Genomic DNA, 27,252 nt, shown 5'->3' with positions numbered 1-27,252 from the left:
AGCTTTTAACGTCACATTATAAAGTTGCAAAGGTTATGAATAAATCCTAAAAATCTGCAAAAGCTTGCCTATTAGGAGACCTACTGTACTGTAACAGAAATGTAAATCTTAACAGGAACAATAGGTTTATTCCATGCTGAAAGGAGAAGAGTGAAAAAAACGTTTCAGCTGTGAAGCCTTACATTGTGTTTTCTCTCTTCTCTTTTCAGCATGGAATAAACCTGTAACTCTTTCCTTTGCAAACTACACGTGCTGACGGAGCTCCCCACCCGAACTACTGTAAATCTGAACTATTACTACCATCTCCAATGGGCTGTAAACCTGAGCCTGGGCCAGCAGAGGGCACCAGAGTCACAGCTCCCAGAGTCCCAGAGCTGCCCAGTCCTCCTTCCTGTGCCTGGAGAGATGCTGCTGCTGTCAGACTCTGCCTGGGGGTCTCTGGAGACACTAAGCTGTGGAGGAAACACAGAACCACACAGTTAGAAAAGCACACAGGTGCTGCACTGCCCCCTGCTGGACTGGGGGAGTCACTGCTAATAAATGTCTAATGTAGGTGACACACAATCTGGACAGGACATTGTTCATCACAGGACACACACACACCCTGAACAGGATAGCAGTCCATCACTGGACAGACACACACACCCTGTGAAAGATAGCAGTCCATCACAGGACACACACACTCTGGACAAGACACTAGTCCATCACAGGACACACACACACTCTGGACAAGACACTAGTCCATCACAGGACACACACACACTCTGGACAAGACAGCAGTCCATCACAGGACACACACACACACTCTGGACAGGACAGCAGTCCATCACAGGACACACACACACTCTGGAGAGGACACTAGTCCATTATAGGACACACACACCCTAGACAGGACACTAGTCCCTCACAGGACACACACACATACCCTGGACAGGACACTAGTCCCTCACAGGACACACAGAAGGACGAGTGCTGTTGAGCACAGGTCCTCCATGAGCTCTGCAGTGACAGGTTACCTGTGTAGCAGAGGAAGTTGAGCTTCTCCTCACAGCCCAGCGCGGCCCAGCTGGAGGTCTCAGTGGACATGGCTCCACAGCGTCCCGACTGGGGGCACTGGGGCTGCTCTCCCTGGGCCCACGCGGTGTACCCCAGGGGCTCCCTGTTCACCCAGAACCAGGAGCCGGATATGACGCTCTGCCTGAGGCCAAGCCACACGTGGGGAGACCGGGCGCCTTCCACCTCCAGGGCGGCGAGGTCCTGCTCCGTCTGAGAGAGGAGGCTGGTGAGGTCAGTGTGGTGAGTCCTGCAGTAGTCCAGCGCCTCCTCCCAGCTCCTGTTCTCCTTCACCAGCACGATGTCTCGAGCATCTGAAGGCATGGAGGAGGAGGAGACAAGATAGCTTTACACACAGGGGGGTGGGGGGGTGGAACAAGCTGTTGAAGCCGATACCCTGGATTCCCTCAAGAAGCAGCTGGATGAGATCCTCCAATCAGGACAGGGCAGCTTACACAAAGGGTAGTGGGTGTATGGTCCAAATAATCAATTGAAGAAGATAGAATATCACATACTCAGATGTTCCCCCGTTAAAGTGTGTTATTTCCAACAGCTTCAGCACACAGAACTCTATGCAGTTTCCTCCTAACTTGGGAATTAAGAACTTGTTCCCTTATTTCTGACTAAACTGATCTAACAGGTTGATCACTTGGAGAACAGACAACTGGGAGTGACACAGGGTGAGTGCCCCCTACTGGTCACACTAACTTCTCTTCCAGCAGTAACCTCAGCTTTCCCAGGAGTCTCCCCTCCAGGTAGTGACCAGGCTCACACCTGCTGGGCTGCAGTGGGCTGCCAGCTGTGAGCTGTGGGGGAGATATGGTTGCCGTACCTCCTGTGAGGATCAAACTCATGACCTTCATATTATGAGACCGATGTGCTACCTACTGGACAGACACTGTATCAGATACACTCAGAATATGCCCATAGCAGGAATATCCAGGATTTGACATTGTATCAGATGTCCTCAGTGGGAGTGACAATGTATATGACACACCCTTTGTGGGAGGGGCACTGAATTAAACACGCCCACAGCAGGAGTGACAATCTATGAGACACTCCCACATCGAGTCAGTGCTCAAGTCTGATTGGTCGGCTCCAGCTCACACACCTGAGTGAGGGCGAATGAGTCCTCCCCCCATGAGCACAATTCCCAAAAACAATTCAGCTTCAGAAGGGCTGCCAGTGGATGTAAAGAGAGACCTCGAGTGGAAAAATGAAATGAATGATCATGTTAGAAAAACGTTCACCTGCAGCACGATCCAGAAGAGACAGTTTCCCCAGAGCTGACGGCCTCTGTGCTAAACCTGCATGAATAACTTCTGCACGAGGGGAAACACATGAACCTGTCTGTCAGCCTGCTGGAGCTGTGAGAGGACTCACCCCCAAGACAGAGGAAGGGAAACGCACGTCCACAATTCTTATCGATCAAGGCTCCCCTGGACGGACTGCTCAGAGACAGCAGTACACACTTCTCATTGCCACCCATGTTGTTCGGCTCCCCTGTCGTCCAGTTTCGGAATGACGAGTCTCCCCCGTCGGACCACTCCCAGGGCTCGTTGAACAGCCCGATCCAGAAGACGCTGCCCTGCGCCGCCTCCCTCACTGCCTGGTTCTCGCTGGGGCTGCTGATGGTGACCAGGTCAGTGTGCTGCTGTCTGCAGTGATCTCGAGCGGCTGCCCAGGTCTTGTTCTGCTCAATCAGGGTGTAGGTCCTGGAGCCCTGGCTGGAGTCTGAGAGAGAGAGAGAGCTCAGAGAGCTGGGGTGCTGTGGGGGTCTGGGGCTCAGAGAGCTGGGGTGCTGTGGGGGTCTGGGGGTGAGAGAGTTGGGGTGCTGTGGGGGTTTGTGGGTGAGAGATTTGGGGGGCTGTGGGGGTTCGGGGGTGAGAGAGTTGGGGTGCTGTGGGGGTTTGGGGGTGACTGTACCTGTGTAACACATGAAGTAGTGCAGCTCGTCACAGACGACATCTGTCCAGTACCCATCCGGACCAGCGGTGGCGCAGAAGAGCTGGGTCTTCCAGTTGGCATAGCTGGCCCTCTCTCCGCTGACCCACTGCCAGCTCTCCTTACCGTGGTACATTCCGATCCAGGACAATCCCAAGATGTAACCTGGAAACTGTTGAAGCTGCTGGTTTTCCTGCTGACTGTAAATGGTGACCAGGTCCTTGTTCAGGGATCTGCAGTGGCTTTGGGCTTGACTCCATGACATGAGTGTCGACATGAAGACACACCTGTCAGCGATACTCCTGGACCTGTCGGCTGAAACACAAATAGAGAATCAAACCTGAAACTCTTGAGAGGCTGAGTCTCGTCAGGGGACGTCCTGTCCAGGAGGGGTGATCTGAGGATCACCAGTGACCCCATTACTCACAGGTCTCCAGGAAAGAGACAGGAAGTGGTTCTGAGAGAGAGGGGCTCAAACCCTTACAAGGGCTGGAGATGATCTCACACTCTTCTGTCCCGTGCTGCTCTCCTGCAGTGTGTGTGAGTGTCACAGTGTCCTGTGTGTGTTACACTGCGACACTGTGTCTGTGAAACACTGTGTCCTGTGTGTGAGAGACACTGTGCCCTGCGTGTGTGTATGACACTGTGTACTGTGTGTGAGAGACACTGTGACAGTATGTCCTGTGTGTGTGAAAGACACAGTGTCCTATCTGTGCGTTACACTGTGACGTGTGTGTGTAACACTGTGTCCTGAGTGTGAGAGACACAGTTTCCTCTGTGTGTGTTACACTGTGTCCTGATGTGTAACGCTGTGTCCTGAGTGTGAGAGACAGTTTTCTCTGTCTGTGACACTTTGACACTGTGTACTGTGTGTGAGAGACACTGTGACAGTTTGTCCTGTGTGTGTAACACTGTGTCCTGAGTGTGAGAGACAGTTTTCTGTGTCTGTGACACTGTGACACTGTGTACTGTGTGTGAGAGACACTGTGACAGTGTGTCCTGTGTGTGTAACACTGTGTCCTGAGTGTGAGAGACAGTTTTCTGTGTCTGTGACACTGTGACACTGTGTACTGTGTGTGAGAGACACTGTGACAGTGTGTCCTGTGTGTGTAACACTGTGTCCTGAGTGTGAGAGACAGTTTTCTGTGTCTGTGACACTGTGACACTGTGTACTGTGTGTGAGAGACACTGTGACAGTGTGTCCTGTGTGTGTAACACTGTGTCCTGTGTGTGAAATTATTATGAAGCTGTGATCGGGGTAATAACAGGACCCCTGTGTCCCTCCCTCAGACTGACAGTGACAATTCCAGACTGAATCCGCAGTGGAAGAGCTGGGAAGATGCTGTTGGGAAGATGCTGAGGACTCACCGTCACAGCAGAGGAAGGACAGTGCAGTCAGGCAGTTCATATCGTACCACACAGATAGAGACACAATGACAGAGGGACCAGTCACTGAAACACAGAGCTCAGTTCCGTTCTGATTGTCAGGATCTCCTGGAGCCCACAGTCGAAATGACGAGTCTCCCCCATCAGACCACTCCCAGGGCTGGTTGAACAGCCCGATCCAGAAGACGCTGCCCCCTGCTATCTTCCTCACTGCCTGGTTCTCTCTGGGGCTGCTGATGGTGACCAGGTCAGTGTGCTGCTGTCTGCAGTGATCTCGAGCGGCTGCCCAGGTCTTGCTCTGCTTAATCAGGGTGTAGGTCCTGGAGCCCTGGCTGGAGTCTGAGAGAGACACACAGGCTCAGACAGGAGGGGCTGTGAGGGTGTGGGGCTCAGAGAGTTGGGGTGCTGCCTGCTGTTCACCTGCTGCCTCATAAAGACTTGACTGGAGCCTTAGAGCCGGTTGTCTTTACCTGTGGAGCACATGAAGTAGTTCAGATCGTCACACACTGCATCCTCCCAGGTGCCTTCAGCGTTGACTTTAGCACAGAAATAGGTCCTGTTCCAGTTGTAGTAGGTGACCTCGTCTCCACTGGACCACTGCCAGCGGGGCTGGTCCTGGTACAGCCCGATCCAGACCTGAGGGGCAGAGGAGCCCTGGGCTGCTACTAAAAGCTGCTGCAGCTGTGATTGGTCAAGCACGGTGGCCAGGTCACCATCGTCACCCTGTCTGCAGTACTGACGAGCGTCAAGCCAGCTCATTGCTGTCTTCACCAGGTAGGGTCTCCTGCTTCGGCCATGGGTGACCACGCTGAGCCCTGAGACATAAACACAGGCACTAATACACACCTGTCTGTAACTCCTCCAGCAACACACACACAGACACTAATACACACCTGTCTGTAACTCCTCCAGCAACACACACACAGACACTAATACACACCTGTCTGTAACAGCCTGTCAGTGTGGAGCACTCCCTCCACCCTAAAGAGACTCAGCTCCTTCAGCCTGTCAGTGTAGGACACTCCCTTCAGACTAAAGAGACTCTGTTCCTTCAGCCTGTCAGTATGGGACACTCCCTTCACAGTAATGAGACTCAGTTCCTTCAGTCTGTCAGTGTGGGACACTCCCTTCAGACTACAGAGGCTCAGTTCCTGCAGCCTGTCAGTGTGGGACACTCCCTTCAGACTACAGAGATTCTGATAATTTTCTTTTCCATAACATCACAACCAAACTTGTAAAAACATTGCATAAGTAGACCTTACTAGTGTGTTATACAGTTTTAACATCCCTTTATTTAAATTCTACATTTAAGCCATATCCCAGTATTTTGTTTGCCTTCTTTCGTGTGCTGTGTGCCAGCGAGAGGCGCCGTCACTCACCTGCCAGCAGGAGGACAGCCAGCCCCCTTCTCTCCATGAGCCTGTATGGGGAACAGGACCAGTGCTGAGTCAGCTCTTCCACACACAGACCCTGACTGAACTGGACTGAATGTCTTCAGTCTTCAACAGTGAAGACTGCCAGCAGACCTGACAGAAGTATTCAAAATCCTCAACCCCATCGACACAGTCACCCCACCAGACGTCTTCACAATCAACAGTGAGACACCAGCCTGCGAAATCAAGTGGAAAATACCAGGGAAGAATTTACAACTTATTTTCATAAAGGGTGGGGGGAGTGGGGAACAGGCTGCCCAGCCATCGTCGTTGAAGCCGATAACCTGACGTCTCTCAAGGAACAGCTGGATGAGATCCTTCAGTCAGGACAGGAGGCACTACTTTACACAAAGGGTGGTTGGAGTGTGGAACAAGCTGCCCAGCCATGTCGTTGAAGCCGATAGCCTGACGTCTCTCAAAGAACAGCTGGATGAGATCCTTGGTTTAATTAGCTACCAAACGGGCTGGGATGTGCGAATGGCCTCCTCTTGTCTGTGACCCGACTGATGTTTCCATAAGCAAAAACTGTCATTTGAGTTTTGACTGTGTGCCTGCTGGGTGCTGACAGACGGAGATATATATAGCGCAAGATCGGGGCCGTGTTTCCGAGCGCCTCTGCCGGACCGCGACGAAACGAGAAGTTTGGCCGGACCTGATTTTTGCAAACCAAATGGTTTTCACCCACCCACATCTCTCCACTCTGCCCGAGCTTCTGTCCTCTGCTGCAGTATGAATTTTCACTTCAAATGAACAATTCAGATTTGAAGTAATAACTACAAGACTGGGTTGCAATGTGGTGCAGTGGTGGGCATTGCTGCCTCTCACCTCTGGGGCCCGGGGGTTCAGTTCCAGAACTGGGGTGCTGTCTGTGTGGAGTTTGCATGTTCTCCCCTTGTTTGCATGGGTTTCCTCTAAGAGTTCAAAGGCAAGCTGGCAGGTTTATTGTCTTCTGGGAAAGCTGGCCCTGGCGCGAGGGTGCTTGTGCCTGTGTGCCTGCTCTGTCACGGACTAGCGGCTCGTCTGCGGTGTACTCAGCCGTGCGCCTGTGTCTTGCCGGGATAGGCTCCTGATTCCCCACCACCCTGAGGGGGAAAGTAGTGCCTCTTGTTCCCCACTCCCACCGCCCTGTGTGTAAACAGGGGCCTCCTGTTCACAGTTGTGCAGAAATGCACTACTCTGTAGTTTCCACATGTCTCCTGTGGATCTGTTGCGATGACTCTGTTAATGGCTTTGAGGGATTGTGAATACCTGTGTTAGGTACCTCATAGTATTCCCCATTCAAGAGATTCTGTTCCCTCAGTCAGTGTGGTACACTCCCTTCAGACTAAAGAGACTCAGTTCCTCCAGTCTGTCAGTGTGGGACACTCCCTTCAGACTAAAGAGACTGAGTTCCTTCAGTCTGTCAGGAAGAATCTATGGCCAGCAGCTATATCACCCTGCAGTCTGTGTGACAGAGACACTATACTGTAAAAAAGGCGCTGTGCTTCAGATGAAACATAAAACCTGACTCTGTGGTCATTTAAAATCGCAGGGTGTTTCTCGAAGAGAGTAGGAGTGTTACCCCTGTGTCCTGGCCAAATATCCCATTGACCCTTACCAGTCATGGCCTCCTAATAACCCCCCTCTCTGAACTGGCTTCATCACTCTGCTCTCCTCCCCACTGAGTGCTGGTGTGTGTGAGCAGACTGGAGCATCATCCAGGTGGGGCTGCACACTGGTGCTGGTGGAGGGGATCCCCATTACCTGTGAAGAGCTGTGAGTGCAGTGTCCAGTGTGAGGATATTATTATTATAATAATCTAGTGTCAGGTTTCCTCTGGTATAGCGATAGACTCTCGAGGGCCAGGACTGCTGGTGCTGCTCACTCTTTGCTCTCTACATTGCTCATGTCTTTGGAAATACTTCAGTTTAGATATTTTGCTGCAGTTTTGAATCCAGCTGCTCCCTATTCCCGAATGTTCAGCAAACCCCAGCAATCCTCAACGCCGCTGTGCGTGGACCTTAACTTGTCTCCTAGCTTGGGGCTGCTGCTTTTCAATATGGAAATGGGCGACACACTCTGTACGCTCCTGTCGGCACCTAACACTCTTTAGAAACACACAGTTCCAGTGTCTGGTGCTCGAGCTGCTGTATAAGCTGCGTGGAGAAATTGTCATTCACCTTGAACTCCGCTCTATTTGCAAGCCTTGGTCTGCAGAGCCGTCACAGGAAATACCACAGGCTGAGTGCAATTCGGAAACACAAACTGCAGTCCAGCCTTGTCTGAAGCAGACCACTGATACCTTGTCCTCACTCCTCTGATACTGCTGACCCCTGTGCTGGTCTCTACAGTACACTGACTCCTCTGATGGTCTATTCAGTAATATAGCTGAGTTCTCTGATGGTCTCTACAGCACACTGTCCCCTCTGCTGGTCTCTACAGTATACTGACCACTCTGCTGGTCTCTACAGTGATATAGCTGACCTCTCTGCTGGTCTCTACAGCACGCTGTCCCCTGTGCTGGTCTCTACAGTACACTGATCCCTCTGATGGTCTCTACAATAATACTGCTGTCCCCTCTGCTGGTCTCTACGGTACACTGACCCCTCTGAAGGTCTCTACAGTGATACTGCTGTCCCCTCTGCTGGTCTCTACGGTACACTGACCCCTCTGCTGGTCTCTACAGTGATACCGCTGACCTCTCTGCTGGTCTCTACAGCACGCTGTCCCCTGTGCTGGTCTCTACAGTATACTGACCACTCTGCTGTTCTCTACAGTGATATAGCTGACCTCTCTGCTGGTCTCTACAGTACACTGACCCCTCTGCTGGTCTCTACAGTGATACAGCTGACCTCTCTGATGGTCTCTACAGTGATATAGCTGACCCCTCTGCTGGTCTCTACAGTGATATAGCTGACTTCTCTGCTGGTCTCTACAGTGATACAGCTGACCTCTCTGATGGTCTCTACAGTGATATAGCTGACCTCTCGGCTGGTCTCTACAGTACAGTGACCCCTCTGACAATCCTGTTGGAAGGGCTATTTTTATTTAACACCTTGAAAGAAATATAATCATTAATAATAGTGCTTTACTTTTATACAGCGCTTTTCTGGACACTCTGGCCTGATGTATTTTCTGCGTGTGTTGTTACACGTTCCCAGGCTGGAACATGCAGGATGTCGACCTGTCTGACACTTTTATGGCTGCTTCTATTACGGATGATAAGGGTCCTTTGATTCGTGCAGATTCGAGTAGTGTGAAAAGGACTCCGGTGCAAATTAGTGAGAGTGATGTATATGCTGAAATTGCCCGTAACTAGAGAACAGCTTATTGCAGTGTGACCGTCGCGGTTCCGCGCTGGCTCGTTCCCTCCGCAACACCTGGGGCGCAAACCCGGGTCTCCGGCGTAACGCAACAGGGAACCAGCCGCAGGAGCTAAACGAGACCTCCCTTAGCCCAGTCGGCCGAGGTCCCCGCTATGCGCAGGGAGGGCGCTAACGTCACCGTGTCCGAACTAGCTCCGCTACAGCAGCACGGAAAGCCGGTTCTTCTCTCGCTGCTCCTCGGTCTGCTGTTGTGGATTCAAAGGCGGTTACGGAAAAATATGTGGCGTATTTTATCGCCAAGGAAATCCTGATGCGCGAATGGATTCCTCCCAGATGCAGAGACGATGGTTGGGAATTCCGTCTATCAGGTTGTCGTACCTACTGCTTCTCGCCCTCGTGTCCCGTGTTTAGCTCATTGTTCGCCTGGACACTTAGGGGTTACGAAAACACATAGCCGTATTTTAAGACATTTCTTTTGGCCGGGTCTGAAGGCAGACGTGGTCCGGTACTGTAGAACGTGCCCTACCTGTCAATGAACAGGAAAACCGAAAGCAGGTCATTCACTCTGCTCCGCTCTATCCCGTACCGACTATAGGATAAACATCTGTGCGCGTTATTAGTGACTGTGTTGGTCCCCGCTGCCAAAAACTAAATCTGCCAAGCAGTACTTGCTGACCGCGATGTGTGCTGCTACTCGCTTCCCCGAGGCTCTCCCGCTGCGTAAAATACCGCCTCCGGTGATCGTGAAGGCTCGGCTTCAATTCCTCTCTCTCTTCGGGCGGCCAAAAGTGATACAAACCGACCGAGGGACTAATTTTATGTCTAACCTTTCGGCACAGGTCATGAGGCAGCTGTCGGTTAAGCTCGCCACCTCTAGCGCTGGTCATCCAATGCGTGCGTATTGCTTCGAGGCTGGACAGGGCTGGGATGAGGGTGCGCCTCTTGTTGTGTTTGCTGTGAGGACAACCACGCAGGGATCTTTGGGGGTTCAGTCCAGCCGAACCTGTATTTGGAGGTAGTGTCAGTGGGCCTTTGAAATTGTTAAAAGACAAATGGAGCTCTGAAGATTCCGACTCTAATCATAATGTATTGGATTTTGTTGGTACTTTTCGCGAGAGATGACATCATGCTTGTTCTGTCGCTCAAAGGTCTCTGTCTTCCTCGCAGTCTAAAATGGAGACTCGATATGACAAGAAATCTGTTTTTCGGGAATTTCAGTCAGGAGACGAGGTTTTAGTCCTATTACCGATATCTGGTTCGGCTTTTACACGCACGATTTTCCGGCCCGTATGTCATTGACCGCAAACTGAGCGCAAGTGATGACGTTGTCTGCGCTCCCGACCGTAAACGACAAACCCTTATGTGTCACGTTAAGATGCTACAACTGTACTTTGATAGAGAAGATCGTCCTGGAAACAGCAGCGTGAAGCTAGCTACTCCTGGAAATGAGTCGGTTAATAACCCGGTAGTCCCTCCGGCTTCTGCATCTGTGGCGAGCAAGCAGTGGTGAACACGGCCCGGAGACAGGCGAGCTTGAAATGCGTAATGTGTCGATTCAGTGCGCTCGGTTAGCGGACTCGGAAGTTCTGGCTGACTTGTCTTCCTGCCTGTCTCATTTGTCTGAAATAGAAAGAAAAGATCTAATATCTCTCATTGAAAAACCGTTTCATTCCCTGTGCTTCAGCATGACACTGACGTGGGTAGCGCCCCTCCTATTGAACAGCGCCCTGATCGTGTAAACCCAAGGAAACGTGCTCTTCTGCAGAAGGAGAGCGCGGTCTAAGCGAAAACGAGTCCCAGTCCGTGGAGCTCCCCTTCTCTAGTAGTGCCCAAACCTGGCGGGACGAAGCGGTTTTGTACAGATGACAGAAAAGTCCAACTCGGCCGGATTCATGTCCTCTTCCCAGGATGGAAGATTGTATTGATCGCGTTGGGTCCGCCCAGCTTGACTTGCTGAAGGGTTATGGGCAAGTCCCTTTAACTGAACTTCGTCGCTCCGGACCGCTGCCCGCGGTACGCGGTGACGGCCCCAGGTACGCGCAACGCTCCGGCCGCGCTCACTTTCAGAGGCCGGTGGGTTGTGTGTTGGCGGGGGCGCGCCGAACTGTGGGGCATACCTGGAGGACGAGGTGGTGTACTCTTCCGGTACACGCCTCGGGAGCAGCGTCCGGGCGCCATGGGAAGGCTTCCTTGACACTCCGCTTGGCAAAAGGGGAATGTGCTAAAGCAGCCGTGACTTATTTGGGTAAGCAGGTGGGTCAAGGTCAGGTGCGCCCTGTTGGGTGCCGAAGTTGCCGCATCAAAAAGCGGACGTCCCTGTGCCTAGCACAAAACGCGAACTTCGCCGTGTTCTGGGAATGGCTGGGTACTGCCGTAACTTGTGCATATCAATCACAGACAGTGCAGGTCAGTTCAACCTAACAAGCACAGCTAACCGCCAGAGAGAAACAGGCACATTGTCTGTCTGTTATAGGGAACTGCTACAAGCCCCTAGTATTGCTGCCTCACAGCGCTGAGGCCCTGGGTACAATTCCAGACCTGGAGGGACTGTCTGTGGGGAGTTTGCATGTTCTTCCCATGTTCATGTGGGTGTCCAACTGTTGCTCTGGTTTCCTCCCACCGTCCAAAGACATGCGGACGACTCCCTTAATCAGCTTCAGGGAAAACTGGCCCTGGTGTGAGTGTGTGTGTGTGTGTTTCTGTCTGTCTGCCCTGAAATGGACTGGCGTCCTGTCCAGGGTGTACCCTGCCTTGTGCCCAGAGCTTGCTGGGAAAGGTTCTTGCTCCACCCGACCCTGTACTGGATAAAACCAGTTAGAAAATGGATGGCTGGAGATTAGCTTTCTTACTTTCAAACATTTTATAAATATACCCATCTTAAGTATATTCATTTTAGTTCTGGTTTATGCAGTACGAATGACAGCTATATACATGCTATTAATATTTGCTAATTTGTTGCAATGCATCTTGTTGTGAATAAGCATGAAGACCTTAGTTTGTGCTTGGAGGCTGCAGTGCTCTCTGTGTGTTTCTCTCTGTGCCCAGTGTCTGATCGCTCACCCTGGTCCGGGTGGGGCTCCTATAGACAGCGAGATGGGCTCCTACCTGCTCAGCATCGTGTCTGACACCTTGTCCTCAGTGCTGCTGTGTCCCAGAACTGGATCCCAGTCTGTCTCAGTCTGTCCTCAGTGCTGCTGTTTCTTAGTCTGTCCTCAGTGCTGCTGTTTCTTAGTCTGTCCTCAGGGCTGCTGTGTCTCAGTCTGTCCACAGTGCTGCTGTGTCTTGGTCTGTACTCAGTGCTGCCGTGTCTCGGTGTGTCCGTAGGGCTGCCGTGTCTCAGTGTGTCCTCAGGGCTGCTGTGTCTCAGTCTGTCCTCGGTGCTGCTGTGTCTCAGTCTGTCCTCAGGGCTGCTGTGTCTCAGTGTGTCCTCAGGGCTGCTGTGTCTCAGTCTGTCCTCGGTGCTGCTGTGTCTCAGTCTGTCCTCTGGGCTGCTGTGTCTCAGTGTGTCCTCAGGGCTGCCGTGTCTGAGTCTGTCCTCAGTGCTGCTGTGTCTCAGTCTGTCCTCAGTGCTGCCGTGTCCCAGTCTGTCCACAGGGCTGCTGTGTCTCAGTGTGTCCTCAGTGCTGCTGTGTCTCAATGTGTCCTCTGGGCTGCTGTGTCTCAGTCTGTCCTCAGGGCTGCTGTGTCTCAGTCTGTCCTCAGTGCTGCCGTGTCCCAGTCTGTCCACAGGGCTGCTGTGTCTCAGTGTGTCCTCAGTGCTGCTGTGTGCCAGTGTGTCCCAGTCTGTAGCTGGGCTGCTCTCAGTGCAGTACTGCTGTGTACACCCTTTTCGACAGTGAGAGGAGCCTTTTCCACATCCCAGAATGCAAATTCCTGCTCTGCCGCCTATGGAAATGCTTCTCCTCATTTTGTTTTCGCAGCTGTTTGTTGTTTTTGAAAGCACACTCGGCCACCACTCGGAGCGACCGCAGTGTGACAGCCTGAGACCGTGCCCGGAGAGGGGCTTTCCAAACAGTGCCAGAGTCTTCCACGGGACAGCAACTAGCGTTCAGCAGTGGACTATGTAAATGGGAATGCTCCCAGCTGCCCCACAGCTTAACTGTTGCTTTCTATCGACAGCTGCTGGGATGCTTCTGCCCACATGCCAGAGAGGCCTGAGCGTTTCGAACCACCTGACCGTTTAGCGCCACCTATAGAGCAGGAAGCAGGAAGGAGCAGAGTGCTCTGTCTCTTTCTCCTTTCCTGTTTCCCACAGAGCAGTGCAGCTGAACTGTGTCTGGAGCTGACATGTGATGCACACAGGTGCGGGGTTTTGCATGCAGGTAGCAAAAATATAAACTATCAATACAAAACTGGAAAACACCGAGCTGGAAGAGGTTACTTATGAAAAAGACTAAGGAGTTTATGTGGCCACATCATTTGCATTTTCTAGACCACATGGTGAGCCAACTCAGAAGGCACACAAAATATTGGGATATCATGAGATCGTGGGATTTAAAGCGAAGGGAGATAAAATTGTATAACACAATAGTTAGGCCTCATTTAGAAGATTGTGTACAATGTAGGTTGGCATGGTGACAGCACAGTGGTAAGCATTGCTGCCTCGCAGCTCTGGGGACCTGGGTTCAGTTCTGGACCTGGGTTGCTGTCTGTGTGGAGTTTGCATGTTCTCCTTGCATCCATGTGGGTTTCTCTCGCATGCTCTGGTTTCATCCTATGTTCCAAAGTCAGGCTGGTAGGTTAACTGGCTCCTGAGAAGACTGTCCCCGGTGTCTGTGAGTGCCCTGAGATGGACTGGTGTCCTGTCCAGGTTGTGTCCTGCCCTGTGCTTGTTGCTTGCTGGGTTAGGCTCTGGCACAACACCAAGCACAGAGCAAAGAGACACAACACCAAGCACAGAGCAGACAGATACAACACCCAGCACAGCACGGAGCAGACACAACACCAAGGACAGCACGGAGCAGACACAACACCAAGCACAGCACAGAGCAGACACAACACCAAGCACAGTGTGGAGCAGGCACAACACCAAGCACAGCACAGAGCAGACACAACACCAAGCACAGTGTGGAGCAGGCACAACACCAAGCACAGAGCAGACAGACACAACGCCCAGCACAGCACTGAGCAGACACAACACCAAGCACAGCGCGGAGCAGACACAACACCAAGCACAGAACAGACAGACACAACACCAATCAAAGAGCAGACAGACACAACACCAAGCACAGTGGGGAGCAGGCACAACACCAAGCACAGAACAGACAGACACAACACCAATCAAAGAGCAGACAGACACAACACCAAGCACAGTGGGGAGCAGGCACAACACCAAGCACAGCAGGGAGCGGACCCAGAGATGCAGTGGTGCATAAACCATTACCCCCACAATAATCATGGCAGTTAATAGACACATCACATCCACAGCCTTCTCCAGCACAGGCCTCAGGGGAGCCGGAGTCTATCCCAGCAAGCACCGGGCACGAGACAGGGTACAATCTTGACGAGACGCCAGTCCGTCACAGGGCACACACAGACACACACAATCATACCTGGGCTCATCTTTGCAGAAGACCGTAAACCATTAACCATTAGGGAGGAAGCAGCTGGAAGAAACCCGCGTGAAACCCCACACAGACAGCACCCCAGGACCCGAACCCGGGGCCCCAGCGCTGCGTCAACCCCCTGCCCATGACGCGGCTCAGTCGGACCGGATTGCTTAAACGCACAAGCGCTGCAGCTTCCTCTTTCGGGCCGGCTGTGTCGAACCCCCCGTGGACAGGCGAGGTCAGGCTCGGGCCTGGCGCCGCGGGGGGGAGGGGCACTGAGCTGCCCCGCCCTCTCAGTTATGGACGAGAAGGATTTTGGAACACTTTCGCTCACTTAGCTTCCGCCCTTAAAAGATACAGTAGTTGTACTTTGTCAGTGGTCAGGTACCCCCAGGAACCCCCAGCTCACACCAGGAGGAACAGCCCGGTGCTGGTCAGATCCGGGGTGGACCCGCCTGATCTGAGCGCACATTGGAATCCAAAGCCTCGCAGGTGAGCTAATTGTTGTTGCGATCGTAATCCCTCCTCTTAAGGGCGCTCCAGCTCGTTCAGATTTCACCCAATCACATGCACCTGCCCTCAGCCCCGCCCCTCTCGCTGCTCTGGGCTCAGCGCTGGGAGATGGACGCCCGGAGGCCCGCCTGCCAGTGGGTCCAGGAGTGACCCGACGGCACAAGCTTCATCACGGCGTCCTGACCGTCTGAGTCCGGGGCTCGGCTCGCCTGGCCTCGTCATCCTGGTTTTATTCCCCGTCCCTGTCCCAGATCCTGTTTTTCCGGATTTTAACCTTGTCTATGTTCGTCTCGGATGGATCATCCGGTTTTGGACCTTGGACTTTGCCCCGGATTTCCCCCCCCGAACTCCTTGGACCTGTTCGCCCTGGCCAGGCCCCCCTGTCTGTCAACCCCTCCAGATCCTCGTCCTCCTGTTCCACGTGCTTCCGGATCGTACCGCCTGCACAGGGTCCAGAACTACGCTTCACGGGAGCCCGGTCCGGCTCTCGTCACAGCTGTGCTGCTGAGCTTGCTAGCATCCTGAACGTGGACGTTAGAAAATGAGCACACAGGATCCAGTCGGCCCAACAGCCGATTCTGCTGTCTCTGAAGGAGCATGTGACCGAGGGGACGCTGTTCTTGGAGAGATAATTAATAATATTAATAATAATTGCTTACACAGCGCTCTTCTGGACACACTCCACTCAAAGCTCTTTACAGGTAACGGGGATCCCCTCCTCCACCACCAGTGTGCAGCCCCACCTGGATGATGCTCCAGTCTGCTCACACACACCAGCTCTCAGTGGGGAGGAGAGCAGAGTGAGGAAGCCAGTTCAGAGAGGGGGGTTATTAGGAGGCCATGACTGGTAAAGGCCAGGGGGAAATTTGGCCAGGACACAGGGGTAACACCCCTACTCTTTTCGAGAAACACCCTGGGATTTTTAATGACCACAGGGAGTCAGGACCCTGGTTTTACGTCTCATGCAAAGGACGGTGCCTGTTTACAGTATAGTGTCCCCGTCACTATACTGGGACATTAGGAACCACACAGACTGCAAGGTGAGCGCCCCCTACTGGCCCCACTAACACCTCTTCCAGCAGCAGCCTCAGCTTTCCCAGGAGTCTCCCCTCCAGGTACTGACTAGGCTCACAGCTGCTGAGCTCCAGGGGGCTGCCAGCTGGGAGCTCCTCTTGGAGGAGGCCTTGAGGGCCCTGGATCTGGGCAGTCAGAGCGTTCTGGGTGTTGGGATAAGTTAAACCGTTCCTCGATTTTGCCGAAGACAGATACGGGAGACTGCATTCACACCCGCGCTGGCGTCTAGGGCCTCAGCGGCCACGGGCCAGAGCTCACTCGCTGCTTTGAGGGACAGGTTTCCGGAACACGGACGTAGCGTGACGCGCAGACGGAAAGCCCGGCGGATTCAGTTGGCCTGCGAAAGGGATTTATCCAGCAAATTCCGTGGAGAATGGAAGGAGAAACTGCTCAGGAGGTTGAACTCTACAACGGAGAGAAGACGGCAACTTTATTGACTACGGGCATGCTAAAATGAACTTTTTAGTGGGTGGTTTTCTGGCGTGGCTAGTTGGGATTATGGACATGTTTGGTTTAGGGTTCTTAAGTAGCAAAGACTGTCGCCTGTTTTGGTTTTTACTTTAGTTGCTGCGCTGATTTTGCAGGTTGGTTGAAATGGTGTGGAAGTATGTCTCCTGACAACTGTCTAGTGGGCTAAGGGTTATGCTGTGTGCATGAATCGTTTGTTTGGGTTTGTTACCGTCGTGCTGCAGTGAAAAGTGAGTGTTGAGGTACAGTAGGCCACCTGTTTTACCGTCTGCGAGTCGGTATCTTCTATCATGAAGCGCTACTCAGCGGCATGGTTGTGCGATTTCACTTGGGTACTTGCACACGTCTCCCTCCCCCAGTAATGAATTCACACTGAAGACCCGCTTGTGGCGTCGAGAGTCGCCTTAGACTGAATTCTAAGACTGCCACCGAGGGGCCGGGTTTGTCAGGCAGGCGCACCTCCCAGGCTCTCCGTTTCAGGCTTTGCATGTGAAACCTCAGCTCCGATACTTCACGGGACGGACTACAAAATAACGCGGCGGAATCCGCAGTCGTTTCCTTACACGCTGTTTCACTTCAGTTAAAGTACATCACACGGACGAGCGACCGACTTGCCCGAAAGAAACCAGAAACTTGGCGTTTCTCTTTCAATCCGAGTAGTTTTTTCCCCCTCGCGCCACAGTGTCCGTATATATATATATTTGATTACAGAAATATAAGTGTGAAAGATTTACGCCAGTTCCTGTCCGGGTGACGGCAGCGTGTGGTTTTCCTACATGTTGTTTTTTCTCATGTGACTGCGTGTTGAGGGAAGTTCAAGGGCACATACAGTATCTCCTGGAGAGACGGGAGCCGTGCTCCGCACGTCGGACTCGGAGCGCCGTTCGCCTTGTGATGTTGCGCGTACAGGTAAGCGGGAAACGCCCGTGACTGTGCGTGGTACGCGTGTGTTCCGAGAGCTTGCGCACATCGTGATATAGCTGTGATTCGGTTTATTTCAGTTGTTTCGGAGTAATACCAGTTGGTGGTCTACAGTGCGTGATACTGTCCTTAATCGTGGCAGGGAAATACTGTACTGTACACTCCACTCAACGATCTTTACAGGCAATGGGGACTCTCCTCATCCACCACCAGTGTGCAGCCCCACCTGGATGATGCTCCAGTCTCCCCTCCAGGTACTGACCAGGCTCACACCTGCTGAGCTCCACCGGGCTGAAGGCTGTGAGCTGCTGGCTCTGTCAGCATCTATAGTATGTGATATGGACAATTAGAACTGACAGCTTTCTCATGGACACAGGGTGTTCTGGAGCCCAGCCTGTAATACACAATCTTTACCAGCACTCAGTGTGAAGTGATGTGGCATCACTAAATCAGGTCACCACTCTGATCTAATTAATCCCGTCAGGTGTTTCTCTTCACAGCATCCTGTGTCCTAATCTAGATAAATGTAAGAATCTCTCAAGAAACACGTGGATGAGCTCCTCCAGTCAGGACAGGAGGCCCTTCTTTACACAGAGGGTGGTGGGAGTGTGGAACAAGCTGCCCAGCCACGTTGTAGAAGCCGATCCCCTGGATCCTTCCATAGACACAGCTGGATGAGATCCGGGGAACAGTTAACTACTAAGCGCCACACGGGCCGGGTGGGCCGAGAGGTCTCTGCAGCTCGTCGCCGGGAGGTGAAGATTCCCGGAACAACAAGAGAGTCTGACCACACTGCGGCAGTTTAAGAAAGCCCAGGCGCGTCGGCCGCGATTGCACAGTTCCTCGCCCAGAAAGGGGAAGAGAGAGCTGGGGGGACGCTGCCCTGTGCCCTGCGCGAGTCAGACGAAGAGTCCTGGGAATCTTCGTGAACGGCGTGTCGAGGCAGGAGACAGACCTCATTGGATTGTTTAATGTGACTTGAAGGACTGAAAGCTTCAGAAGTGTCATTGTTTTTGTTTTCTACTGAAAGGCAAGTGTTCGGGAGCTGTAAAACCGCCGGAAAGTTGAGATTGATCCCACTGTGGACTGAACCGCTCTGGTCCAGCACCAGAGTTTGGGCCTCAACCACCTGCCTGGGAAGCCTGTTCCAGTCACCCACCACTCTTTGGGTAAGTTAATGTATCCATCCAAAATTAATTCCTTTTTAGTTTGCAGTTGTTTCACTGTGGGGTGTGGAAACCCCTGAGGATTTTATATACTGGGGTCCGATCTCGTCTCCGTCTCCGTCAAACCTGAAGAGATTTAGTATCTTTACCCAGCTGGTATCAGACAGTCGCCTGAGACCAGCAATCATTATTCTTGGTGCTCTTCTCTGAACTCCTTCTGTGGCTGTAATTTATTTTCTGTGCTGTGTTGACCGGAATGGAACACGATATTCTAGTTTAGATGTTTCTGATGCAGTTTCCCAAATTGTGGGAAGGTTCCAGGTGTTTCATGGAATCAGACGGGATCGTGTCCGAATAGTCCGGATGTGTAGGAAAAGTGTGGGTCAGCCATGCTGCTGAAGCCGATACCTTGGCTTCTCTCAAGAAACAGCTGGTTGAGATCCTCCTTTCAGGACCGGAGACTCTACTCTGCACCAAGGGTGGTGGGAGTGGGGAACAAGCTGGCCCGCCTTGTGGTTGAAGCCAATGGACTTGTACTGTGACATGGAGGCATGCAGTAATCAGTGGATCTCTTTCAGTGATGGTGTCTGTTGAGTCCAAGCATCTCCTTGTGATTCTGCTGCTTCTTGTCAGGATTCCTGTGACTGGATCAGGTAGGAAGAGTCCAAGTATTCAAAATCCTCTAGGGCACTGAGAATGGGAAGAGCATTTGAAACTGAGAACAGGAGACAGTGTATTACACAAAGAGTGGTAGGAGTGTGGAACAGGCTGCCCAGCCACAGTGGTGAAGCTGATACCCTGACTTCTTTCTTTCTAGACAACAGAACAGAATTCAATACGAAACAATTCAGCACAGTGCAAAGTAAACGCAGTCCAGCATACAAGTCAACACTACACAAGACAGCACAACATAACACATTGCAACACAACACCACACAGCACAGCATAGCACTCTGCATCAGCACAACAACACAGCACAGCATAGCACTCTGCATCACAACACAGCACAACATCACACATGTCAACACAACTGAACACAGCACTACACAACACAACTCAGCAGTCATTAAAGCACGTTTGTCTGCAGCCAGGTGTCCCTGTGACACTGATGCCATCTCCTGTACACAGACATGACCACCTGATGCTTGAACTATTTAGTTAGTTGACAGTATTCTCTGAGTCGGAGTGGAGAAACAGTCACTGCTTCTGCTTTTAGAAATTAAAATAATTGTGCGAGTTGTAATGTACAGAAGCTTCAGACTGTTGATAGGAAGCCTCCCCTTGTCTATCCTGTGTTCTGAATGCACAGTGTAGAAATATTTTACTTCAATGTGTTTTAATCAGCTGTGAAATATCTCCTGTTGTGACGAATCCACAGCCCTGGGCTCCCAGCCCTCAGTGTCTCTCCACTCCCCTGGAGGAGGTCAGACCCAGCTGCTGTGCAGGTCAGAGGGCTGGTTCCCTGCACCTGCAGTGATCTGGACAGACAGAGATGGACACGATGTGACCTCACTGTCCAGCACCACAGTGGAGAAGGACAGTCAGGGGCTCCTCAGTGTCAGCAGCTACATCCCAGTCCAGCAGGAGTCCAACATCTTCTCCTGTCTGGTCAGAAGTGCTCTTCCTGAACCAGACTGGGAATCTCAGCTCCACATACCCAGTGAGTATCGTACTAAGACAATATTTCAGGAGTTTTCAGAATTCATGTTTTAGTCATAACAGCAAGACAAAACTCATTCCCACTTCATCCATTTTCGAACATGCTTTATCCAGTACAAGGTCATGGGGGAGCCAGAGTCTATCCCAGCAAGCACTGGGGACAAGACAGGGTTCACCCGTGTGAATGCAGGGAGAACATGCGAACTCCACACAGACAGCACCTCAGGAACTGAGCGCCGGGCCCCAGAGCTGTGAGGCAGCGATGATATAACCACTGGGCCACCTGGACAGAGTCTTCTGAGCATCCAGACCAGTGACCCGTCTTTATTTCAGGCAGTTTCGCAGCACACTGAGGGATCGACACCTCTGCACTGCTTTTTACTGCTGATCTGTTTGGTTGTCATCCCACGGAAGACCAGAGATGACTGGACTCTGATTTAACCCACGTCCGTATCCTTCCAGTCAGTTCTGCAGCCGGGGGAACTGTTCCACAGCACCTGGAACAAGTCCCTTGTAGCGGCCTCTAGTGCCAGACCGTCATCAAGACACCCCTCTTGTGGCGCAACCTGCCGACATGTGGTAACAGGAAGTTGGATTTCCCACTCAGCCTCAATGACATCATTTCCCATGTGTTTGCTACATCGATAACCAGAAGTTCTCTTTTGTTTTTTTATGCTGACACAGTGATTTCCAGCAGTTTGGGATGTCTGCTCCCATGCATCTTTGCCTTATTGTGGGAGATCCAGGCTACTAGATGCTGTCAGTTCCTGTGGGATCACATTCCTGTGCTGTTTTCCAGGAGACTTTTTCCCTGGACCCTCTGGATGGATGGTGGCTCTCTGTGTAACAGCAGCTGTGGCTGTAGCTGTGTCAGCACTTCTGGTGATCCAGTGGGGGAGAATGGACAGTATGTGCTCATGAGAGATGTGTGTTTGAATGTCTGTGTGAGGAGGGGTTTAAACACCACTGTATGGCAGTTCACAATCAGCACAGGACACCCTGCTCTTGAGAACAGGGGTCAGTGTACAGACACCATTATATCATACTTTATAGGTTATTTTTCAGAGTGACACCGGTGTTATACACCCTCACATCCTCTCTCACTCCCTCACCCCTCTCTCTCTCACCCCTCTTATTCTTCGACTCCCTCTCCTCCTCCCTCACTCCCTCTTACCCCTCTCACTCGCTGCCTCACTCTCTGACTCTCTCAGGAAGCCAGCTGTGAGTGACTGTGTTGTCTGTGTTCTTTCCAGAGCTCGAGAGACGGTGGATATCTGAGTGTGAGTCACACAACGCAGAGGACCTGGAGCCGCACCGGAGTCACTCTCTCACTCCTCTCTGGGGAGCCTCGTCTCACTCTCTCACTCCTCTCTGCGGAGCCTCGTCTCACTCTCTCACTCCTCTCTGCAGAGCCTCGTCTCACTCTCTCACTCCTCTCTGTGGTGCCTGGTCACTCTCTCACTTCTCTCTATGGAGCCTCGTCTCACTCTCTCACTCCTCTCTGTGGTGCCTGGTCACTCTCTCACTCCTCTCTGCGGTGCCTGGTCACTCTCTCACTTCTCTCTGTGGAGCCTCGTCTCACTCTCTCACTCCTCTCCGCAGAGCTCTCGTCACTCTCTCACTCCTCTCTGCGGTGCATGGTCACTCTCTCACTCCTCTGTGTGCTTAGCACTCCTATCCAGTCTGGGCTACTGCTTCAAGCAGAGACATAGAGACTGTGATCTCAACACTATTACAGTTGGAAGCCAGAAATGTTATTGAATTATTAGCAGGCTGGACTGACTGAACACCCAGAGTTCACTTATTTAAAGATTTATAATACTAATTCTACACGCTTAAGCAGAAAAATACTTAATAACTTATATCACCTGACTTGTTGTGATTAAACTTTGCGGTCTTATACAAGTTTCTTTAATTTGCAGTGAATTTTGCACTTCGTCGAGAAATTGGTAAGTTTAGTTTAAAAAAATCCCTGGAACACGGTGTGACTGACTGAACATCCTGAAACACAGTGTGCGGTGTGACTGAACACCACATCAATCCCCGTCTTTTATCTCTACAGATACTGTGAAGAGAACTCCTGTCCCTAAATCAGGTGTGTGGAGACTTCTGACTTACAGCAATGACTATACTGATGCCTTACTCCCATGGTGGAGCCCAGTGTGTGTCTGTGACTCACAATGTCTGTGTTCCAGTGTGTGTCTGTGACTAACAGTTTCTGTATCTCTGTGTTCAGTGTGTGTCTGTGATTAACAGTGTCTGTGTCTCTGTGTTCCAGTGTGTGTCTGTGACTAACAGTGTCTGTATCTCTGTGTTCAGTGTGTGTCTGTGATTAACAGTGTCTGTATCTCTGTGTTCCAGTGTGTCTGTAACTAACTGTGTCTGTATCTCTGTGTTCAGTGTGTGTCTGTGATTAACAGTGTCTGTATCTCTGTGTTCAGTGTGTGTCTGTGATTAACAGTGTCTGTATCTCTGTGTTCAGTGTGTGTCTGTGATTAACAGTGTCTGTATTTCTGTGTTCAGTGTGTGTCTGTGACTAACAGTGTCTGTATCTCTGTGTTCAGTGTGTGTCTGTGACTAACAGTGTCTGGATCTCTGTGTTCAGTGTGTGTCTGTGACTAACAGTGTCTGGATCTCTGTGTTCAGTGAGTGTCTGTGATTAACAGTGTCTGGATCTCTGTGTTCAGTGAGTGTCTGTGATTAACAGTGTCTGGATCTCTGTGTTCAGTGTGTGTCTGTGATTAACAATGTCTGGATCTCTGTGTTCAGTGAGTGTCTGTGATTAACAATGTCTGGATCTCTGTGTTCAGTGAGTGTCTGTGATTAACAGTGTCTGGATCTCTGTGTTCAGTGTGTGTCTGTGACTAACAGTGTCTGTATCTCTGTGTCCCAGTGTGTGTCTGTGACTAACAGTGTCTGTATCTCTGTGTTCAGTGTGTCAGTGATTAACAGTGTCTGTATCTCTGTGTTTCAGAGTGGCAGTGGCTGTGCAGTGCTGCAGGTAGGTCCCATCTGCTGTTGAAGACAGACACAGTAAACCTTGCTGTTGTGATACACAGGGGCTGTTTTCTGGGGTTATTGAATACAGTCCCAGGGCTATATGTATTGGTCCCAGAGGGTTTGTGTTCCTGCGACATGGGTAATAATTTGGAGTCTCCTCTTCCTGGGACAGGAGTGACTTTGGGGTCTTTCTGTTCTGCCCAGCTGGTGTTCTCATAAGGTCCTGGACATTAACTGATGCAGTGGTTTGTTTAACTAAGAATGACACCGGAGTGTCAATATTATTTCACTGTGTCCTCACAGACAGCCGCTCCTGTGGAGTGAGTGAGTGAGTGAGTGATGCAGTATCCTGTTCTACACGGAAACGGTGTGAAGTTTCAGTGGAAGAGGATGCCTTGTCAGTATCAGGGCCAGGCTGACATTCCCCCTCACGTCCAGCAGAGGGTGCACCTGATCTTCATGGAATAACTCGCAGGACTGTCACTAGTCACCTGGACATGGGGACTCATTCACTAGAGCTTCCTTTGGGTTATGAAGCATCTACAGAATAAGATGTTTAGGTAGGGTGTTTAGGATCTGCCACATGTCCAGAATGCGTGCTAATGTATTCAGATGCATTAATCAGAATAACGATAGGTGCAGACATTAAGAGAAGCTGTTGAACTTTAAAGTGCTTCTTAACTTCAATGCAAATTAGTACTGATGAGACCCGGGTGAGGTGAGCGACCCTCTCCTGTTTATAAAGTTGGTTCCTCAGGGATCCCCATTACATGGGGTAAGGAGGTGTTAAAAGTATTATGTTGAATTTAAGAATTCAAGAACAGTTACAGAGTAGAAGAGGTCATTCTGCCCTCCAACCCATTTGATCACTAGTTACTAATTGGTCTCAGGTTCTCATCCAGCTGTTTCTTGAGAGACGTCAGGGTATCGGCTTCAACAACATGACTGGCAGGTCGTTCCACAGCCCCATCACCTTTTGTGTAAAGCACACAAAAGCAGCTCATCTGGGATCGAACCCGGGAGAAAGAGCCATCCCCCTGAGACCAGCGAGCTGCACCAGTCTGGCTCAACTTTCTGGACAGAAGGTGTCCAAAGTGTGTTGGTGGGCATCGACTGTCTTAGGCGGACTGTCCCTTAAAGACTGACGAGACCCTCTGACACCTGTATAGTGTGTGGACGGGTGCTCACACACCTCTATAGTGTGCGGACGGGTGCTCACACCTCTATAGTGTGCGGACGGGTGCTCACACCTCTATAGTGTGCGGACGGGTGCTCACACACCTCTATAGTGTGTGGATGGCTGCTCACACAGCTCTATAGTGTGCGGACGGGTGCTCACACAGCTCTATAGTGTGCAGACGGGTGCTCACACACCTCTATAGTGTGCAGACGGGTGCTCACACAGCTCTATAGTGTGCGGACGGGTGCTCACACCTCTATAGTGTGCAGACTGGTGCTCACACAGTTCTATAGTGTGTGGACGGGTGCTCACACAGTTCTATAGTGTGTGGACGGGTGCTCACACACCTCTATAGTGTGCAGACTGGTGCTCACACAGCTCTATAGTGTGTGGACGGGTGCTCACACCTCTATAGTGTGCAGACTGGTTCTCACACAGCTCTATAGTGTGCGGACGGGTGCTCACACTCCTCTAGTGTGCAGCCGGGTGCTCACAGACCAGAAAGGATCTTTTCATACTTTTCAGGTATCAACTTCAAGCTTTCTCTGAATTCCTGCCATCTTCCGTTTCCTTCTCCCTCAGGGGAGCTCACTCTGGACCCGGATACAGCCCACGGCGGACTAGTCCTCTCCCGGGATGGGCTGGGGGTGAGACTGGACAGGTGGATGGTTTCCCAGAGCAGCTTGTCCAAGGAAGGGAGGAGAGTGAGTCTGGGAAAACAGATGGATCACTTTGCCAACCCACGCAGATTCGATTCCCAGCCCTGTGTCCTGGCCAGGCAGGGCTTCACCTCCGGGAGACACTACTGGGAGGTGGAGGGGAATGAGGACTGGAGAATCGGAGTGAGCAGAGAGTCTGCGCAGAGGACAAGAGGGTTCAAATTCACCCCACAGGAGGGTTACTGGGGTCTGGGATGTTATTCTTCTTGCCTCATTGCACTTACTGACCCAGTGACCCCCCTTCACTGCAGTCTGCAGCCCAGGAGGGTGGGGGTGTGTGTGGACATCGAGGAGAGGCAGGTGTCTTTTTACAGTGTGGAGACCAGGACACACATCTACACTTTCACTGACATGGTCTTCAAACAGGGGGAGAAGATCTGTCCATTCTTCTGGACGATTGATAAGCAGAATGAGCTTGTGCTGCTGCCCCCTGTCAGCGGTGGAGATTAAACACTCGCATTTGCACACACAGACTGATATACACTATGTCACAGAATACCGGACAAGCCCACAGTGGGACTAATGCTGTATTAGACACCTTCACAGTATGAGTGACTCTGAACAGACGCCCACATCAGGGAGTGACTGTATCTGATACACCCACAGTAGGGAGTGACCCTGTACCAGACACAGACCACAGTGGGGAATAACTCTGTATTACGCCAATAAAAGTTATAGTCAAGACATTATAGTCTGAAGGGAGTGTCCTACAGTGACAGACTGAGGGAACTGAGTCTCTTTAGTCTGAAGGAAGTGTCCCACACTGACAGACTGGAGGAACTGAGGCTCTTTAGTCTGAAGGGAGTGTCCCACACTGACAGGCTGGGGGAACCGAGTCTCTTTAATTTTTGGATTACAGACTAAAGAAGATTGCAATACAAGTGTTCAGAATCTTCAAGGGCATCAACAGAGTCAAGAGAATTTCTCCAGAATCAACAGTAAACACGATCTAGAGGTGCTCAGATGGGAAAATACAGGGAAGAGCGTTTAAAACCAAGATCAGTGGTTTAAGGGCTGTGCACAGCGTTTGTTCTGTAGACTGAAGCTACACGTCTGTGGCCACAGGGTAGACAGCCCACGAGACTAAACCATACTCGGGTCCCCCCCACGCTGAGGCCCACTTTCTGCACCACCATTACAGTCCTGCTTCTCAGTGTGAATGGATGAATATAGGAATGGGACCAGCAGCACTGCCTGGTGGCTGGGCCATCCACAGGTCAATCCCATGGCCACCAGTCTGGGGCCTGTGGGGTCCCTCCCAGACACCAGCACCTGAAGAGCTGGGAGAAGTTAAGTCAGGTTCATCAAGCCAGCAAGGAGCTGATTGATACAGCTCGTTAAGAGTCCGTTAAGAGTTCCTGAGGGAAATCCCACAGACACTCCAGCCCTCCAGGCGCAGGACTGCAGACTCTGATCGGTCAGCAGTTGGTAATTAACTCAAATCATCCCAGAACGGCAAATTATCAGATTTGCAATTAGGTCTAGGAAAGGCATCAGCATTCAGCAATTCAGAAATCACCCTGAAACGCTGGGAATTAATATATTATTTTTATTATCATTGTCATCAGGGTCATCAGCATCATTATTATTAACAGTTAAAGACATGGCGCAGAGATCTGCTGTCGTGTTTAAGGAATGATGGGTAGTTTTTTCAAAACAAGTGTGGTTTCGGGGAAACTGGCACACGACAAGAGACAAGCCACCCGCACACACAGACGCACAAACACACACACACGCACACAGGACAACAACAGGTTAGAAAACAAAGCCATAAAAAAAAATAAAAAAAAAACGACGCACACGCACGCACACCTAGAACGGTGATCCAGATCTGCGTGGTGACGAGATCCCTCCCTCCACTGGCTCAGCACCGGCGGCGGCA

General features: G+C 51.4%; 2 protein-coding genes across 6 annotated transcripts in view; one reads left to right on the top strand and one right to left on the bottom strand.

The window, feature by feature from the left end:
- Positions 1-17: 17 nt before the first annotated feature.
- Positions 18-12,558, bottom strand: LOC102689590 (macrophage mannose receptor 1-like). The gene is made up of 8 exons (XM_069188072.1): positions 12,227-12,558; positions 5,763-5,803; positions 4,854-5,198; positions 4,366-4,722; positions 2,980-3,312; positions 2,437-2,787; positions 1,017-1,367; positions 18-452 (listed from the first exon to the last, which is right to left on the bottom strand). The coding sequence occupies exons 1-8, from the start codon at positions 12,235-12,237 to the stop codon at positions 448-450; spliced, it is 1,794 nt and encodes a 597-aa protein (XP_069044173.1). The 5' UTR covers positions 12,238-12,558; the 3' UTR covers positions 18-447.
- A 4,731-nt stretch (positions 12,559-17,289) lies between these two features.
- LOC102689789 (butyrophilin subfamily 1 member A1-like) overlaps positions 17,290-27,252 on the top strand; it is a 402,034-nt gene continuing 392,071 nt past the window's right edge. Inside the window, exons 1-10 of one of the 5 annotated variants that reach the window (XM_015346191.2) lie at positions 17,290-17,634; positions 18,677-18,815; positions 19,391-19,465; positions 20,191-20,472; positions 21,271-21,378; positions 21,725-21,751; positions 22,394-22,420; positions 22,534-22,566; positions 23,446-23,472; positions 25,234-26,057. In XM_015346191.2, the coding sequence (XP_015201677.1) occupies positions 19,393-19,465; positions 20,191-20,472; positions 21,271-21,378; positions 21,725-21,751; positions 22,394-22,420; positions 22,534-22,566; positions 23,446-23,472; positions 25,234-25,820 (1,164 nt within the window). In that variant the 5' untranslated portion in view covers positions 17,290-17,634; positions 18,677-18,815; positions 19,391-19,392 and the 3' untranslated portion in view covers positions 25,821-26,057. Of the gene's footprint in view, positions 17,635-18,127; positions 18,816-19,390; positions 19,466-20,190; positions 20,473-21,270; positions 21,379-21,724; positions 21,752-22,393; positions 22,421-22,533; positions 22,567-23,445; positions 23,473-25,233; positions 26,058-27,252 lie in introns of those variants that run through there. The other 4 variants (XM_069188104.1, XM_069188107.1, XM_069188106.1 and 1 more) reach the window with 4 other exon arrangements.

This window comes from Lepisosteus oculatus, chromosome 4 (assembly GCF_040954835.1).
Source record: "Lepisosteus oculatus isolate fLepOcu1 chromosome 4, fLepOcu1.hap2, whole genome shotgun sequence".
NCBI lineage: Eukaryota > Metazoa > Chordata > Actinopteri > Semionotiformes > Lepisosteidae > Lepisosteus > Lepisosteus oculatus.
The sequence above is the reverse complement of the archived record's forward strand: the minus strand, read 5'-3'. Positions and strand labels throughout refer to the sequence as shown.

Coding starts and splice junctions, on each gene's coding strand:
- LOC102689590 (XM_069188072.1), bottom strand. Junction 5,199..5,762: donor GGCTGTCCTCCTGCTGGCAG/GTGAGTGACGGC, acceptor TTTATGTCTCAG/GGCTCAGCGTGGTCACCCAT. Junction 2,788..2,979: donor CTACTTCATGTGTTACACAG/GTACAGTCACCC, acceptor TCTCTCTCTCAG/ACTCCAGCCAGGGCTCCAGG.